We start from the raw sequence: 18,921 nt of genomic DNA on the forward strand, positions 1-18,921 counted from the left end.
CGAAGCACCTCTCAGCCCGCCTCCCGCGATCGGCGATCGGCTGGCGCTGCCTGGCGGGGACGGAGGTCAGCGGGCGGCGCGGGCCCGGCGGGACGGTGAGGGGCGGCGGGGCCTGAGGGCACGGTGAGGGGGGCTGGGGGGGCTGGTGGCGCTGGTGGTGGAGAGGTGGGTGCGGGGCGGTGCGGGGTCTGGCTGCGGGGGGTGCGAGCGGGGGCCGCCTGTCCGACCTACTGCGTTTCTTTCAGTCGGGCCTCGTCGCCTTCCCCACGCGCGGCCCCCATGGCCGCCATCTACTCGGGGATTTACCTGAAGCTGAAAAGCGCCAAGACTCCTTGGGAAGACAAACTCAAACTCGCCCGCTTTGCGTGGGTTTCGCACCAGTGCGTTCTGCCTAATAAGGAGCAAGTAAGTACTTTCTAATGGTAAATAGCGAAAGAAAACAGTCGCGGTAGTTAATTGCTGCTGAGGAATGAATTGATTTACAAAATCCAGATCTAGTTGCTTAAGCTTTTGGCCCTGGGTAGCAGTGCAGATACAGCTCTGGTGTGGAACTGTGGGCGGCTCTTGATTTCTGTGTGGTTATTTGAAATTTTTTTGTAACATATTTCAAGTGGCTTCAGCACAAAGATCTGTATTGGGGCAGGAAGAGTAATTTTTTATGGAGAGGGTTGTGTGTGCATTCTGTCTCCCAGATAGATGAGGAACCATTCCCTTCAGAGCTGTTGTTAGCGTTGGTTATTATATTTTATACAGGACGCTGTGAAGTTTGGTGCTTCTGGTCACAGTTAAGAGCAAGAACTTCAGGGTGGGAGAGCTGACTGTAGCTAGGTTTGTGTTTTCTGATGTTCTAAACTTGTTGTGCACTCACTGTGGATTCACAGGCTTCTCCTTGGAAGGTGGTTTGGTGTTCTCTGCTTGGAACCCACCCTCTCCCCTCAAGTCTTTTTTTTCCTGAAGGTCTGCTCCATGTTTTCCCAAGTGAGGGGTGTCTTGTGCTGCTCCTCCTAGCTAGTAGTTTTATGGAGTCTAGGGTTTGTGCCATCTGAGATTTGTGTTTTGAGTTATGGTTATTCCAGTAAATCAGAATATTAAACTTAGCCATACATGATCATTGTATTTTTAAATCACTGATTTAAATTAGTAGGTTTCAACCTTTTCGGGTTTGCACACTTCTAAATTCCTAGGCCTGAATTTCTAGGTAATGAATTTAAACATACAAAGAGAAGGATATGAAAGGAATACCAGTTGCCTGAAGGTGAAACCCATCTGATTGTTTGTTTTAAAAGACTACATTTTCTAATCAGTATTGACTGTCAGAATTATGCCCTGATGAAAGTGCCTTAGGATGTTCACTCCTGAAAGCTGTTTTGGGATGGTACGGAGGAGCACAGGGCCAATACTGGATTTAGGATGAAAGCTCTTAGGAATTGAAATCTACAAGGGTGGAATTCTCTGCTTATTCAGAGCTTGTTCTGCTTGGATGTAGAGCGGCTGTCAAATCATGAGTGCCGTAGTTGTGAAGAAGTACTACTTTTGTCTTGTTGTTATATGGTGGTTATTAAAGATTACTTCTTTTCCCTTTTGTTAACAGGTATTACTTGATTGGGTAAGCCATGTGTTGGTTTCATACTACAGTAAGAAGTATGAACTGGAGGATGAAGTTGTTGAGAAACTCTGGGTGTATTTAGACAACATTATCCATAGTAGAAGACTGCAAGATCTCTTAAAGAGTGGGAAGACAATTGGTCTCAGTTTTTCAATTGCACAGGTAACTAAAACTGGGGATACTTTGTAATATGCTGGATAATAGCGCATATCTTCTACAGTATGCGACTCTTCCTCACAGTGTCAGTGTTACATGAGATATGTAATATTCTATCAGATGGCTTTTAGGACCTTTACTAAAAACTTCTCTGTTTCTGTTCTGCAATACGGTTTGTATTTGTACAGTACTAAGGCTGAAAATGGCAGAGTAATCGTGATCTTCCTCTCTGTCTTTAACTTCTTTGAAGTATCAGAGAGTGAACTGGTTTAAGTATTTCAATGGGTAAGTAAAAGCTCAGTTCTGTATGTTGCTTTTCTATATTATTTACTGCTTTGTATTGCCGGTTTGCCTGGGAGTCTTGGGGAGAGAGAGGTTTTCCCTCAGTGTGGGGCTCATTGCTGTCTTTCGCTTGAGTACTTGTGCACTGTGACGTGGCGTTCAGCAGATCCTGTGGCTTCTTATGATGGCTCTAAACGGTGGTGGCACTGAATTACTATTGACCTTAATCATACTGTTATTTTAGCCTCAGCTGAAAGTGAATGGGGGAGACTTCAGCTACAGTTTAGAATTGAACCAGAAAGTGTAATTTCTTATTCAGCTTCCTCGTTACAGAAATAGCAGAATTGGTGTATGGCTGCAAACGCATTCAAAGTAACTGGAAAAAAGACCCTTTTAGTTGTGATCTGTTAGAAGGAAGCATGAGGGGACTGTCTTTACCTGCAGAAATTGACTTGTGAAGTACAGAGATTTGGTTGGGTTGAATTTGTGCTACGCAGAAAGTGTGCCAAATATAAATGTGATCTGGGTGTGAAAGCCTGTCTGGCTGAAGATTCGGTGAGAGGTACAGGCCAGGGTACCCTGAAGACTGAGGGCAGAGGTGGCAAGGGGTCCAGTGGACAGAATTTAAGGATCTGTTTTAGTCTGGTGGGGTTTGAGCTAAGGAGGTGAATCCACTACAAAGTGTAAAGAGACAGATGAGGTTTTTAACCCTGGAATAGAGACAGATTTGTGAATTGTTACTGAATTTGTTTGCTGACAAGATTATCTGGAGATGAGAAAAGGGAGCAAATGAAAAGGGGATCAAAGGACCCCTTTGAGGGGGATAGGGAAATAGGGACAAAAAGATGGTAGGGAAATCAAGTTTGAGAAAAGGAAGGGAAATGCAAGTTCAAATAAACGTTAATTCTGTAGTGTTGTGTATCCCTCAGAGAAGAGGGAGAACAGTCCTTCATGTTCCGGATATCAGCAAGGAAACTGGCTCTTTTTAAAATATAAAGATGATACTTGGTCAGGGACATAAACTTCCTGGATCAAAGGTTGGATGTGTGTTGTGGGGGGGTTTGTTCATGTATGTTTGGAGCATAATTTTGGGGATCGTTCAAGAAGGGAGGAAATCTACCCCTATTCCTTTTCTGCAGGATCAACTATTAGGATCAAGTGTGGATAGTCTTATGCCGTTGCCAGTAGCACATGTACTGAATGAGGGCTTCCTCAAATGCAGGGATGCAGTTCTGGCCAAAGGAGCTTCTAGTTTGAGACCAACAGTGTGAGAGGCCTGGCAGCAGCTGTTGGCAGGTCCCTGTTGCTTCCTTCTTGCAGCCAAAGTTCACAGAAGGTGATGTTGGTTCATGATGATGAGCTTTGTCTTTGTATGTAAAATTGACTGGTTTTTTTTTCTTTCTTTTTTTTTTTCTACCCACCCCCCCCCCCCCCCACCCCCCCCCAATCTTCAGGTCATAAACGAAAGGTTATCAGAGGCCTGTTCTCAAAAAACACAGCAAAACATTGGCACAGTGCTGAGTTGCTCCAGTGGCATCCTTTCTACTCCTTCGCTCTCCATCATTTACACAGCAAAGTGTGAGCTCTTGGTTGATCTCCTCAGCAAGCTGGCCAAGCTGGCATGTCAGCAGCTGGCTTCTGATGATGCTGTGGGTTCCCAGTTGTTCAGAGTCCTTCAGCTTACCTTTACTCAGTACCTCCTGATCCAGAGGCAGCAAACCAACCCAAATCGTGTGTTTGGGCAAGTGACAAGTCACTTGCTCCAGCCGTGTCTGCTCCTGAGACACTGGCTAACTGTGAGGAGCTGGACACAAGCAGATGACAACCATGTGCGTCAGCACCTGAGCAGGGAAATCCGAAACCAAGTAGAAACTTTGCTGCAGGCTGGGTTATTCCAGCCTGAGCTTTTCTTATCCTACAAAGAGGAGCTGCTGCCAGAACAGAACCTCCAAGAGAAGAAGAAAGGAGCTTTGAAAAGTGTTTTGCTACCAGTCAGCACAGTGCAGACCAAGCTGGGCAGTGGCTTTTGTGAACCTGCCCTTCATGGAGCTGCTGTGGCTGGTTCAGTGTCCCTGCTATATAAGCTCTTTCTGGACTCGTACTGTAAGGCGGAAAACCACCTTGTGTGTTTCCACATGCTGAGCAGCCTTTTTGGCTGTCTCAGGCTCTCTGGCCTACAGCAGGGTGTGTGGGAGGATATGCTCTCCCCTGCGGACTGGAGCACGGAGCTGCTTGCTTTGGAACAGCTTCTGAACTTGGTGCTTAGCAGTGATATCTATAATGTTGCCCGTGACCGTATCCGGCACAAGGAGGTACAGTTTGGGTTTTACCGCAAGCTAGCACAGGTGTTGTTGAGGCACTCCCAAGCTTCCATCCCTGCTTGGTTCAGGTGTCTCAAACTCTTGATGTCATTAAACCACCTTATAGTAGAGCCAGACCTGGATGACTTAGTGGCCTCAGCATGGATTGATGCCGAGGTCTCTGAGCCACGCACGAAGAAACCCCAGGAGGCTCTCATCAACACCATGTTTCAGACTTACTCCAAGCTGCGACAATTCCCACGGCTCTTTGAGGAGGTATTGACAGTCATTTGCCAGCCAGCTGCTGATCAGCTGAGACTGCCTGTCTTCTCTGCTGGCCTGACAGTAAAGCTTCATGAGTGCCTCCTTGAACTGCCACCCAACCAGATTCTGGACATTTTGTGTCTCTTTGTGGAGAAATGCCAGACCTTTATCATTCCTGACGTTGAAGGGTCAGTTGACATGGCCTTGAAGCTGCTGTCGGTGAGCTTGGTGCTGCACGCTTTTCTGTTCAACATGAGGAGCCTAGATGATGTCACCCCTTCCCCTGTGGTCCTTCGCACTCAGAGTCTGCTGGCAAAGATGCAGAAGGGAATAATTCAGCCACTGATGGAGCTGCTGCAGGCTCCTAGAAGAGAGGAAGAGAAGTCAGACCTTTGGCTAAGAAAGGCCAGTGACTCTGCTCTCCTCCTTGTTTACACTTGGGTTGAGGTAGACACTTTGTTTGGTGTTAGCTGCAGTAAATATGTGTCTCCAAAAGCTGAAATTGCTGCTGCTGTTACTGAACCTGCTGCAAGGCACTGGGGCATTTCAGCTTTACTCCCTGGTGTGGAGGAGCAGTGCTGGGAGAGAGTCATGGAACTTGCAAATAGTTTTGCCTCCACTAGTAAATATTGCTTAGAACTGCTCACGCTTCAGAAAATAAAGATGATTTTAATACAGACAAAAGCTGACCTACAGACCTTGCAGCATGCTACAGCTTTCATCCTGGAGTCCGGGAGATCCAGCATGAACAGGGGAGAATCTGAACCATGGGATGGAGATATCGGCGCAATAAGTGATCTTACTTACCCCACAGCACACTGGCACCTCATCATCTCCAACCTGACTATCCTGTTGCCGTTTATGTCCCTGAAGGATGTAGAGTACCTTGCAAATGTGCTTCTAGAGACCTTAGTATTGGCCAAAGATCAGGAAGCTGCCGCAGACCAGGAGTCTTTCATCAGCATTGGGAAGGTATCTCTTGGTTTGATGCATAGCTCCTTTCTTCCAGAAATGAAGGTCCTGCATTGTGCTTTTCTGACCAGTCTTATTCGTCGGTTTGCTAGGGTGCTGCCCACTGCTGCCAAGGATTCAGTAGATCAGCCAGTTCAACAGCTGTCTGCAGGTAATATCCCTTGGCATGAAGAAATGCTGGCTCACTGCAGATCTGTTGATCTGTGGGAAGCACCATCAGAAAACAAACTGCAGAAGAATGAGTTCAGCTTGTCTTGGAAAACACTGGAGAAGGTTGCCCAGTGTATAGTACTGTTAGCAAAAAGCTGCTGCCCTGTCATCCTGAAAGAAAGTCAGCTAGAAAGCTGCTTGGGTTTGCTAGAAATTGCTTCTCTTCTGAAACTAGACAGTCTTCTTCCCTCTGACTGTACCCGGTGTTTTCTGGTGCTCCTGTCCCTGCTAGCCAATACCAGGGCTAGAGTCTCTTGCAGCAAGCTGTTACTGCTGAAGTTTTTAAGTACCTGCTTCCGCCTCCTGAGGTGCTTGCAAGCTGGCAGGAATGCCAGCTGTATTTTTAAGGTGTTTCACGCCAGTGATGTTCTTGAGGCTGTTATGACCTCCCAGCTTACAGCTAGCAAATTCTTCACTGATGTCTTGACTGTTCCTGTTTGGGGACAGTATCTCCAGGAAGCCCAAGCCTTTTTGGAAAACTTTCTTCAGATGATTATTGAAAGAAGGCAAAGTGTGAGGCTCAACTTGGAAAAGTTCATGTCTTTCCTGGTAAGCTGCAAGTCAGATGGTGGTGCAGCCAAAAGCAAAGGCTGGAAAAACTGGAATCCCGCAGCTGGGCAGTTACTGCTCATGGCATTCACCACACTCTGTCACGTAGTCACACTCCACCTTCAGCAGCTGCCAGAAAAGAAGCTGCAGTCTGCGAATGTACTGTCTGCTCTGTTGGAGCCAGTAGTTGTGCAAATGGTCAGAACTGTTGAAGACGGTCTTCAGAGTAACACTGAAAACGAGCCTTTGCCTGTAGCATTCATACCATCTGTCACTACTCTTCTCAAAGCAGATCTGAGCCGTGCTGTCAAAAAGGGCTGGCAGAAGGAGCCCAGTGGGTTTTTGGAGCAACCCCGTATTAAACTGTACCAAAAGTTTTACTCTCAGATACTGAGAGAGCTGCCCTGTGCCGGAGGTAATCTACAGTTCCTTCAGTCTGCGTTGCAGTTCCTAACGATCTTCTGCTCAGTGCCAGAGCTGTATCCTGGAAAAGAAACAGCGGTCATGGTTGTTTTTGCTATAAAAAAGCTTCTTTCTGGTATGAAAACTCCCTTTCTCCACTTCCTTTGCTAATTTTGCAGTGCAGAGGCGAGTTAAAAGGCACATAGCTTTTTGAAAAGCCTCTATGTGTTTACTTGTGTTAAAGAAGTAGCCTGTCCTTTTATAAATGCATAACAGGAAAATTTTCTAGGAGGCAATGTTGTGGTACCTGGATCACAGCCACCATCTAATTTGGTAACGATCCTCTCCTGGAAGATGCAAACATCTTAACAAAGTTGAGGTCCTGAGTTACTTGTCCCTGTAGATCATTTTGACAGTAACTAGAACATGGTAATTCCTCTGGATGTAGGGCTGAAGGTGCCATGTTCTACTCATATAGGCGGTGTAGTAGGCACTGCTGAAGCAGCTGATGTGTGCCAGGTCAGATCGGATGTGTCTTATCTGACAATCGCAGAGGACCTTACAGTAAAATACTCATCTGTTTTTGTATCTGATAGGTGAGGTTTTAGAATGATGACAATCACCTAACTCAAGCGTGCCGAACACCTGTAATTCTGACTAAAAAAAATTCTGAAGAAAAACCCTGTGGGGATTTGGCAGATCAGTCCCATTATCCCCATCAAATAAAGAGCCAGGGCTAGGAAAGACGGTTCTTGCCAGCTGTGTGACCTAATGGCTTCTTTTTATTGTCTTGTTCAGAGAGAGGAACTAAATGCAGCACAGATGTAACGGTTCTCTTTGACTTCTTCAAAGAGTTGGAATTCATTGAACTTACTGCTAACATGCTCTACTGCAGTAGTCTCCAAACATTTTTGATTGTGCACACATATCAGTAAAAAAATAAATAAATTGAGCATGCAGCCTCAATATATGTTTATTTATATGCATGTGCTACTCTACTGGTATGCTATGTACTTTACAAAGCATACACAAAAGTTTAACAAGCATGAGATGAAGATGAAATAAACATTTTTACATTTTATTTTATTTATTAAAGATATTTTCTTTACAATTCCCACACCCCAGTGGCTTGTCTTGTGCAGACCCTGGGGTGTGCGCTCTCCACTTCAGAGGCTATTGCTCAAATGAACCACAATCATGATCTCAGATGTTTTTACTGGCATTAGGTAGCTAAGAACAGAGCACAGCTCTCCATGGAAAATCTGATCTTGAATTTGAAAAGTTGAGTTTGATCTAGGGGTTCAGTAAGGGCACTGAGAGCAGGGATTTCGCATTAGAACTAGGGACCATAAGGATGTGTCAATTGCTGTGATTTTTCTCCTGAGTTTTCTCTCCCTCATCCTGTGCCTCACTTTACTGTTGTAAGATTGGTAAAGTGCTTTTGCCTGGAGACATAATTAATCACTGTAAAATGCTGTAAGAATTTCTGATGAATAAGTAAAGTATTCAGTGAGGTGAAATATGAATTCCTGTTGAAGAAGACTTTTGGCATTGCCACAGATCCTGTGGATACTTGTGGAACTAAGAAACAAGCCATCGGAATCAATTAAGATACAAGTTAGTCTAGGACTCCCTACGTAGTAATAATGGAGTGAGTGGGGAGTGTGAATTATGATCAGTAGAGACCTAAACTTTCTCAGCCTAATGCTTTTGTGACTTGTGATGGCTCTGTGGCCAGCATTTGTCGTAAAGCCTTGTGGGCTGTTTAGCCTCCTCCCTTGGCTTGGGCACACGCTTTATTGTAGTGTTTCCGTGCTGGTAAAGGCTTTTTATTGGTATGATGACTGCTCTGTGAACCCTAGGGTAGGAAATACTTGAGAACAGCAATCCATTGCACTAGTAGGGAGGGAGGTAAAGGGAAATCATGGGGCCCTCTATGCATTTGTGTATTAAAAAGGTACCTGCAGAGCTGTTTTAAGGTTCAGTTCACCCTGTTCTTACCTGTTGAAGTCCTTGTGTTGGGAATTGATTAATACATGCTGCTGTCTCTTGACTACGTAGGTCCTGCAATCACAACCCAGATGATCCAAAGTATGCAGATAGAGCTGACAGAGGTGCTTGTCCAGCTGCTGGGAAACTGCTCGGCTGAGGAGTTTTATACCATAATGAGGCTGGTGCTACAGGGACTTGAAATGAGGAATGTTTGGCAACAGAAAGCTAAAGTAAGGCATGAGCTTAGTTTAGTCAGCTTCCTTCTTCAGTTTCCTGGATCTTGATAAAATTTTGTTGTCTGAATAACATCTGATAAATATTTTTTTCCTCTTCCTGCTTTATGTTCAGCGGTCAAGTCAAATTAATTTACGTGTTTAAGGGCTTGGTAACCACGCTGAGGTATATATGTTCTGGATATAAATTAAGAGAGGTGGAAAGATCATGGAAACCTACTGGAAAAACTTTCTGTCCCGTTTAAGGACTCAGCAGTCTTAATTCCATGTATTATTAACAGAAACCACACAGCTGTGATGTTACAGGCCATGCTACAATTATTTTTCTACTTGCTTATCAGAGCTCTTGCATGACAGATACTAGCAGTCAGTGAGTTTAACCACTGTTTGTCTGTGGCTGCTCTTAAAGTGTTAAAGGCACTTTTAGAAATGCTGGCATTTTTACATAAAATCAAAACTGCACCTGTGCTTTTGATATTTGTCTCTACAAAGATATACTCTGTAATAACCAGGTACCATTCAGTAGCCTTTTAAATACTGAGCCTTTCTCCTGAGCAGCTTAAGCAGCAGCGGTGACATATGGAACACTTCTGGCAAAAAAGCCAGCTGTACCTCCATAAAAAGCTTAGTGACATGAGAATGGAACTTGGATTGAACTTGGGGGTTTATCTGGCTCTGTCTTATTTGTCAGAAATAGACAAGAATGTACTGCATGAATTCTAGATACATCTTTTTGAAAGTGTGTCTGGAGTTCTTGTACTGTGCATATAATTCCTGCCACCTAAGAACAGCTAGAATAGCTTGTAATGTATTTCTTTTATCAACCTCTCATAACAGCCAGCAAGTAAGAAAAAAACTGCTGCCAAATGCAGCATTCTTAGCATATAGTATACTGCTGTCCTTGTATTCTCATTGCTTCCCTCTGTTATCTAGTGGCAGTTGAAGGAAAAGGCTTTCCTTTCTTAAAAATCACGTAAGCCTTTCTGTACAGTAAGTTGCTTGTGAAATAAATATAGCATGCAGTACATTTGGGCCAGTGCTGTTCAGCATATTGAGTTTTGCTGAGCTGCTGCTTACTTCACAGCTTCCAAAGAGATGCGTTGGTGGGAGGACTTTCATGTGTCAAGGCTCTGGTAATGCTCAAAACTGCCACTGCCCTTGAAAGAGCTCTTCTGTACTTGAAAGCAGCCAGTGCATCTTGTACCCACGACTGATCATCAATTTGCTTTCTGCAGGAAGTATTGTCAGCTGTTACGCTAACCAAATTGTTGCTCAGCTGCCCATTAAGCGGAGACAAAGAAAAAGCTTTCTGGTTTGCCAGCCCACAGATAATCACAGCTTTAGCTGTAAGTATCTCTTTATTGTAACTTCATTACCTATCCATTTTATTTGTTGGAGTCTGCAGTTGTTTACATCTAACATGCACAGAGGCATACAGAAACAAAAAAGGGGTGGATATTAAGACAAAGCCATACCACATCCACCTGTGCTTTTTTGTCTAGACCCTCTCTCCCCTCCTTCCTCAAGTAAATCTGTGGGTGCAGTGCGTAGGTTGTCCATTTCTTATTATCAGTAATTTTCTGGGACTGCACCTTGTAATCTGGAGCTTGTGAGAAACTGCTTGGGCTGCAGCGAAGAGAGTCTAAATCTCTTGTCCTTCCTCCTGTCCAAAGGAGAAGGTAACTGTCAGCCACGTGTCATAGCAGAAGCCAACAGCAGCAAAACAAAACAAAAAAAGTGCTTGTATTAAGGAAATAATAATATAGATTCACTGAATTATGAATGGGAAGCTTAACTTAAAGTTATGAAACCCATGTTTCCTGTCCCTCATTTGTACAGCATACAAACCTAGTGATGCAGTTTTTTCTTCTCTGATAGCGATGGTGTCTGTAGACCCGCATTTGTCAGAGGTTGGCTCTGCAGTGCCTGGGAACCATGAGCATGCAATTTATGCCTTTTTTTGTTTGGTTTGCATGCTTGTAAAGAAGAGAACTGCATCCGTGCATCCATGTGAGAGGGTGCAAAGAGGTGGTGGTTGTCAGGGGACTGGAAAGTATTACAATTCCACACTCACAGCAATGCTTTCTTGAAGGGCATCATGTGCATCCTTGCCCAGGATGCCGTTTCACAAAAATGGCAAAAATGCAGGAGTCTCCCTGTCAGTCCAGCTTGCAGCAGTCTAGTTCCACTGACTCAAGTCAGAGCATTATGGTTCTCTGGTGTGCAAATGGTAGTGATAGGTGGCTAATGCACTCCTCGTTATCTGTTTCCTGTATCCTTGTAGATGCAAACCAAAGAGGCCTGTCAGGACCAGTCACTGGTTTCCACCATAGTTATACCTATTCTAGAGACTGCAGCAGCACTGCTAAGGCAAGGAGAAGGGATTCTCTTAAATCCACACCATGTGGCACTGTCATTCAGCATTCTCCTGACAGTCCCTTTGGATCATCTGAAGACAGAAGACTATCGCGGTGTCTTCCTGGGAGTCCATGAAGTGCTCTTCTCTATTGTGCAGTGTCATCCAAAGGTACATCTGTGAGGGAGTGGGAGGAGGGGAAAAAGGTAGAAAGAACGAACATAGAGGCCGTGATGAGATTTTTATTTTTCTTTGAATAGTGGCTTTGAAAGAATTTGTCCTGATAGTATGAAAATGCTTTGTACTGTTTGTCATTTAGAAGGCTGGGAATCTCAAAATCACATAATTTCAGTTGCTTTTCTGCTTTGTTTTATTGCCTGCATTGTTCTTTGGCAGCAGATTGCTTATCAACATCTGATGCCAGATTAGAATAAGACTTTCCCTATTTTTATGATTGATTTCTAGAAGCACAAATGTCGCAGGCTCTAGGAGCTCATTCTCACTGGAGATCAAGATTCTGCAATCCTTAGAAAGCAGGCCTTAGATGTGTTAGAAGTTGGTGACCTTCAAACGTTGTACCATCCTGGTGTTCTTGTCAGCCTTCTGGCGTGGGAAAGTGAAGATGTGCCAGCACTTGCCGGGGGCTGGTGATACTCCTACATGGAATATGTAGGCAGAGGTGGAAGAAAAAAAGGAAAGGGGCCTCATGCATTTGTATTAGAACTGAGGGTGAAGCTAAAGATGGGGAAATGGCAAATTCTAAAAGCAAGGCAGTACACATTGCTAAAATGCCCTTACGAAAACCCCGGTGGTAGAAAGCTGCCTATCCAGGCTGTTTTCACACAGTGATCTGTGGTGTTATTGGACCCTGTGTTCTGTGAATCATTCTGGCTACACAGGTTCTCTACCAGCAAGAACAAATTTCCTAGACGTTAGGGTACTAAATCAAATGCTGCTTCGGAGAGATGAAGTAACTTTAATATGCTTATTTGTTATTTGTATTTGAATATGGCCAGGACTGCAGCCCTGCCTCAGGATTTTCATGTTCTAGATACTGTATGGGAGCACAATGAAGAGAGTCTCTGCTCCTCACAGCTCTATAGACCATATAGTTCCCTTCACAGGAATTGATCTCCCTCAGCCTGTGGGGTGGTGTACCTCTGCCCTCTCTACTCCCTTTACTATATCATCTCAGATGTTTTTATTTCATGTCTTTGCAGGTGCTGTTGAAAGCAGCACCGTCTTTTCTGAACAGTTTCCATCGTCTGGTTGTTTCTGTCATGCATGAAGGACGTCAGAAAGGAGACAGAGGTACCGGATCTTTTCCACTTTTGCATTATATATACACACACACTGGAATTTTGTATACTTTGCAAGAGGAGGTGCAGAAATGGGCGGTCTGACACCAGAAGCAAAGTCCTCAAACGCTAGCTGTGGCATTGAAACAGTCAGTCCTGTAGCCCTGTCTGTCCTTTATGTAAAACCGAGGATGAGCTTTTTAGTGTCCGTGGGCTTACGAAGATAACTGGGGCTCCTGTGGAGCTGCATGCAGACAGCACTGCTTTAGGTGAGTAAGGTGTTCGCCACAGGAGAACTTACAGGAGTCAGTAAGGCTTGCTGTGCCCAGGTTCTGCTCTTCCTATCAACCCCCGGTGCCTGAAAGCACGGTGGCTGTGAAGTCTGGTGGCTGGTGGTCCATGCTAATATGCCAGAGTTCTAGCCCCAAACTGATTGTACTAAATCGAGCTTCTCGAGGCTGGAACTAAGTTTACTACAGACCTGAATTGTCACCATTCTATATTAGGCTTAAAGCCAGAACATTACACATATCTGAAGTATCAATTGGGATTAGCTGATATATCTGTATAGTCAAGGATTTGGAATTAGGGTAGTTAAATATCTCAAAAGGAAGAAAAAAAATAGGACTTCACTGGAAGTTATTAAAGAATTTGCATTGTTGAAGTAGCCAAGTCAAAGATGTTCACAGTGATGAAGGTAATCATCCTGTGCTTTATGCTGGTCAGGACACAAATATCCTGTCATTAATAGCAGTGACTTATTGAGACAATCAGTTGCAGGCCATGAAGTCAACTGGTATCCCGGCTTTCCACTGATGTCCTACAGATTATGCCATGTTCAGATTTATCTCGGTTGATATGTTGCCCACAGCTGCGGGCAAGTGTAAGTGTATGTGTGTGTCATGGAGGAATATACTAACAAAGGCTCAGTGATAGACAAAAAGGGTATGTTGAACTGGTGCCAAACTTTGAGAATTTGAGAATTATTGCTTGCTTCTGCAATATGTTTACGTAAGGCAGGGGTAACGGGAAATATACAGGTATGTGGCACCCTCAAGTTGATGCAGGATTATTCTATTTTCGTAACAGTTTACAAGAAAAGAGTTTCTGGAATTTCCTTCTCCCTTGTTTGTGTTACCTTCATTCGTTGCCTACTGAGTAAATTCTCAGGTGATCTCTCCAGCCTCACTTTAAATATCTCCAGCGATGTGGCTTCTGCTGCTATATTCCACATAATAGATCTCATCAGGAAGCTTTCTTACTATGCTGTTTCTAAGAGATGTCTTCTGATTTTCTGTAGGTAGAGAATATAATTTTCCTGTCTCCTTGTTCTCTCCTCCACAGTGCTAGCTGGGACTGAATCATGGAAGGGACTGTAGCAGTAGCGGCTGCTTTTAGCACTTCAACATCTGTAACAAATACTTTTTGCCTTGCAGTGCACAAGGAGTCGGAATCAGCGTGCTCTTACAAGATAACCGCTGTAAGAGATGCGTATGGTGTGTTGTTGGGGGCCTTTCAGCTGGGGCTGCATAAGAAAAGATAAATTGGGCAAGCTGGCATTGGCTTCATGTAGTTCAAGAATCATGGAAGACTGGGTGATGATTCTTTGGTGTTTTTTTCCTAGTGTTTTTAAGCCTCAAATGCCAGGCTGCACATCTTTTTCTGTTTTAGGCAACACCGATGAGTTTGAAGTTATACTGAAGTGTGCACACTTGGTGGAACGGATGTATACTCATATTGCTGCAGAAATGGAGGACTTCACTGTGTTTTCTGCTTTCATTGTGGCTCAGTATGTGACTGAATTGCAGAAGGTAACATGTTCTCATTCATCTTGAAAGTGCCATGGTATTGTGCTGGCTTTGGAATTCCTGTTCCAAAGTGTTAAGTTGTGTAAAATCTGTGAAGTTATGAAAGTTGCTGTGCCTCGTGGGGATACAGGTTTGATCTAGACACTGTTACTTCGAGCAAGAGTTCCTGAGAATCTTTCTTACCCAGCTTCAGCTCCTGAAAACTTTCTAAAGGTGTGAGCTGTGGGGGCTTTTTAAGGCAAAACAGTGCAATGCCTATTTACAGAACTGCTTTGCTTTTCTGTCATGTCAGGTGTTGCTTTTCCTGCCTGTTGTGTTAGGTGGTTCTCCCAGCTAGTCTCAGTTGTCCAGAACTGAGCAGATAGGGCCCCATCTGGCTAAACAATGGAGAAAAATTCTCCTGGAAAATATCTTTTAATCTGGTCAAAATGAGTAAATGAATGGGAAAAATGTTACCAAGCTGGAGAATTATTAGCTTTTCAGTAACTCTCCCTTACCAAAGATACTCTGATCCTTACTGAAACAACTGCTCCTGCTATTAGGGATGCCAGAGCCAGGTCAGTAGCTTCTGACATCCAGACCTAAGTTCAAATTGTCATTCTGTTCAGCCTGATGGATTTAGATTTCACCAGGGTTTGAATGCTGCGTGTGTTGCAATTACCTGTAAATGGTTTATTTGTGACTCTGGTCTGGGCATGGGCTAAAATACAGAAAGGAATTTTAGTCTTTGTTTTTAGGCTCTCTTACTATAAAAATATCCCTACTGGTGCTATGTTTCTGAAGGATTATGATGTAACCAATGTAAGTAACCACGAAGGTTGTTATGGATCTTAAACTCGGCTGCCTTTTCTATTACCTGGCTTTTTTCCGAGGTTTGTGAGCAAAACAGCGGGATATGTGAGTTTTTAGCCATGTTTTTTAGTGTTCCTGGTAAATTGGTTATTGTTTAGGTAGTAAACATAGTAGTTCAGCAAATACTAGGGATTTAGTAATTTAGTAAACTGAATTACTGTTAAGACTGCTGCTCTGTCTCTGAAATCTGTAATCTGTTCACCACTGAATGTGAGTTAGAAAGCCTGACTTGAATTGTCAAATGACCTTTTAAAGTTGAAAGGACACTTACCTCAAGACAAAGTCTCATGAGACTTCTAGGAAGGTTTTGTGCCGTACTTGCACTGGGAAATCAAAGTGTGATAGCTGAAACCACAGGTCAGTAATGTATGTATGGAACCCTTGGGTGTGAAAAGGGAAATTGGTGTAGTGAGCCACCAGATGCTGTGACAAAGGCGTTTTCTGTCTGACAGAATAGGTAGCTCACAAGTAGGCAATGATTTATTGCTCATTAGGCTGGTTGGAATTGATGGATACTGGTGGAAGGGGAGGCCTCATCATGCCTGTCTTGAGAGGCACGTACACGTCTTTCATGTTGCTCTGCAGAGGGAGAGAGAAACTCCTTTAACCGTTCATCACTTCAGACTCCAGATCAGTGGCTTTCAGCCTGTGATCTGAAGACCCTGGAGGTCCATCAAAGGTAACAGAAAAACATGTTGGTAGATTTAAGTCTGTGTATGGGCATCTGCACACTTCCTGGAACCCTTTTAAGGTCTGCAGACCAAAACTGGTGAAAGCTACTGGCCCAAACAGTCACTTACTCCTAAAGTAGCTGTGTAACAGTCCCCTCAGTGCTTCCTCTTTATACCAGGAAATTAATTATCCTTGTGAATTATTTTGTGTTAATCTAGAAAGATTCCTTGTTGGAGTGGGTGGCATCTATAGCCTCTTTCATGCTGTTGACAGTGCTTTTCCCCTGTTGTCTATGAGCTGTTGCTTAATTCAGCATAGTGAAATACCTCTTCACACATTTAATGTCTCACATCAAGAGCTCTGTAATGCTTGACAAATTGGTTGTGCTAACTATATAGACCATAAAACACTTACAAGCATAATTAACTGCCAGCCAGTAGTGGCAGTTGTTTAAATCTTTGGTTGTGCTTCCCATAGTGTTATTGGAGGTTGTTTATAGGAAACTGCACTGCAAAGCAAGAATGACCCAAATAAGGCACGGGTCCAGATTAATTTGTGATGTGAGGGATGCAGTTCCATTAACTGCAGCTCTGAGGTATCTGCTTATCCCAAGTGGGACATCTGGTCCATCTTGTTAATAGCTGTGGGTTTTCCCACCCTTGTTCTCTGCAGTCATTTCTCTGCCCTAGGAAGGGAGAGCCCAGCCCAGTGCATTCACTGGGAGTTGTGATGCTGAACCTGGTCTGTTACTTTGGTGCATGGTGCAGGGAGAAATAGCATCTGTTATAAATCAGCCAATAGATAACTGACATAGAGGGGGAAAACATGACCAACTTTTGGATATGCAAACTCTTCAGGGTCACAGAAAGTCTTATGTGCCTTAATACCCACTGTATGTTTTTCCCAGCTATGTTAGCAGGTCTAATAAAATATATTAGCCGTTTTATGTTTAGGGCAGAGAAAGAGCAGGAGCCTGTCACAGTGATTAGGAGTGCACTTCATTAGCCGAAAGTTTATTAGTTGCCTCAGGAAGAAAGAAGTCTGAATTTTAATGACAGCTTTTTATGTAATTTTCATTAGGCCTGGAGTGCAGAAGCTTAGGTTTGGAGGCATAAAGCTCATTTGGGGATGCAGCAAAGACAAGACATGGTTCTGTGGCAAAAATAATGTGATTATGCCAGAGGCCTGCACCGCCTCAGGCAGCGAAGTACTTAGGAAGTGATTTGTGAGCATAGGAGAAATTTCAGTTAGCCTGGAGCACCTGAGGACTCCAGAGTCAGTGCTGATACTCCTGGCTGTAGTGGTGGTTCTGCTGGTTGTGGGGTTGAGCAGGGTAATGGCAGGAGCAGGGCACTGAGTCCCGAGTCATTTGTGGTATTTCTTCAACTTTCTGCATGACTTCAGGCAAGGTGCCCGATTCCTGGTCTTGAAACAGATCAAGGAAGTGCACATCTCCTGAGCTTTTTGAAAGCTTCTTTTATTAAAGCTTATACTTATAAAGTCTTTGGATACAAACTGTTAGGTAAGTATCAAGTTGTTAAGTGATAAGTTAAAATTGATTGACTACCCAGTGTAAATTACAGGATAGCCTAAAGGAAGTGCTCATTTGAAACTGAGACTCAGTAGCATACGGCATGCAGAATTAACTGAAACGTGTAATCCAGGGCAAGTATTTTAGGTTTCTTTAATTGTAGTTTTTCTGCTGAGGAGTTCTCTTGTGATTCCGAGATGATCAGTGTCTTTGCCTCCACAGCAATGTGTATAGCAGCCCTCTTGCGGATTTTATTGCAAGGGGCGTGCTTGTTCTGCAAAACACGTTTGCAAAAATCAGGAAAATACTGCTTGAGTCAAAATATTGGATTTTATCTAATGGGCTGTTCCAGGTGGTCTGATGCACTGGATATCATGTTGTCAGCATTTAATGTATACTGACTGTTAAAGGGGTATTTTCTTGCCTTTTTGTTTTAAGTTTAATGCGGTTTTGTTCTTCTCCTAGGTGACTTTGCACCCGGCTGTGAAGAAACATCTCACAGAAGGGATATATCACATCCTTGACCTCTGCATTGAACGCGACGTCAAGTTCTTAAATGCATCGCTACCAGCAGGTGTAAGGGAGGTCTTTAAGGATCTGTATAATGATTACAACCACTACCACAAAGCAAAAAAACAGGGGGAGGAAAAATATACTGCATGATGAATCCTGCCTGGTGCTGCATAATCAGTTATGAATTGATCTTGCAGTGCTCAGAAAATCCTTCCTTGCTGTTGGGTTTGGGATGACTAGTGAGATCAAATCTGAAGAGGGTCCTCTAAACGTGGATTGCATCTGTCTCTATGCAGCCAGCCTTTGTAGTGGGGAACAGGGGAATGGGGAGGGAGGATGTGCTGTTAGGTCTGGTCCTGCTGTGTGCCAGAAATGGCAGAACTGCTGCACCTGTGCTGGCCCCAGTGAACTCACTGGGAGCCCTGGGGAGCTCGCTGCAGTCTGGCAGCAGATGTCAGGCTTCAGGCTTTGGCACGTCATAGTGCTTATCTGTGGAAGCAACAGTCTGGCGTAAAAGCCAGTGAGGGTTATAATGCCTGCTCTCGCTTATGTGGTAAGCAGAATTAAAGCAGTTAAAGTGCTTATTTTTGTACGCTGTTATTTTATATTTTGTCACTGAAGAATGTGACTGTTACACAGCCACAGGGTATGTTACTGTGTAAAACTGGAAGTACAGTAAAAAATTTGAAGGTTTGTATCTCTTTGCTTGTTTGGTTTTGTTCTTGAGTCCAGCCCTTGGCAACCTGGTCTGACCTATTGAATTACCTTGCCCAACTGTATTATCCTGTGATCTCCTGATAATCAAAAAGGCTATTTACTGCCCTGGTCGATTTACTGTCATTAAGCAATTAACACTTAGTCATCTGAGCTGTGATCACTCTCGGTGTACGTTTTTAGCTTGTTACAAATGTTACATAGCAAGACC

The 18,921-nt window shown here is 43.8% G+C and overlaps 1 protein-coding gene across 5 annotated transcripts; it reads left to right on the top strand.

The window, feature by feature from the left end:
* The first annotated feature begins 3 nt into the window (after positions 1-3).
* On the top strand, positions 4-18,693 carry URB2 (URB2 ribosome biogenesis homolog). Of its 5 annotated transcripts, none has more exons than XM_055810367.1 (10): positions 4-95; positions 246-405; positions 1,592-1,768; positions 3,499-6,877; positions 8,803-8,963; positions 10,202-10,312; positions 11,251-11,493; positions 12,543-12,633; positions 14,292-14,431; positions 17,949-18,693. In XM_055810367.1, exons 2-10 carry the CDS (start codon positions 280-282, stop codon positions 18,144-18,146), a joined length of 4,626 nt encoding a protein of 1,541 aa, XP_055666342.1. In that variant the 5' UTR covers positions 4-95; positions 246-279; the 3' UTR covers positions 18,147-18,693. The 5 variants fall into 5 exon arrangements, with proteins under 5 accessions (XP_055666342.1, XP_055666347.1, XP_055666346.1 ...); XM_055810372.1 differs by lacking the exon at positions 17,949-18,693 and adding an exon at positions 13,395-13,503 and having other exon boundaries at positions 14,292-14,414; XM_055810369.1 differs by having other exon boundaries at positions 37-98; positions 244-405.
* The last annotated feature ends 228 nt before the right edge of the window (positions 18,694-18,921 follow it).

This window comes from Falco peregrinus, chromosome 7 (assembly GCF_023634155.1).
Source record: "Falco peregrinus isolate bFalPer1 chromosome 7, bFalPer1.pri, whole genome shotgun sequence".
Taxonomy (NCBI): domain Eukaryota; kingdom Metazoa; phylum Chordata; class Aves; order Falconiformes; family Falconidae; genus Falco; species Falco peregrinus.

Coding starts and splice junctions, on each gene's coding strand:
- URB2 (XM_055810367.1), top strand. CDS start 280: ATGGCCGCCATCTACTCGGGGATTTACCTGAAGCTGAAAAGCGCCAAG. Junction 406..1,591: donor TTCTGCCTAATAAGGAGCAA/GTAAGTACTTTC, acceptor TTTTGTTAACAG/GTATTACTTGATTGGGTAAG. Junction 12,634..14,291: donor ACGTCAGAAAGGAGACAGAG/GTACCGGATCTT, acceptor TTTCTGTTTTAG/GCAACACCGATGAGTTTGAA.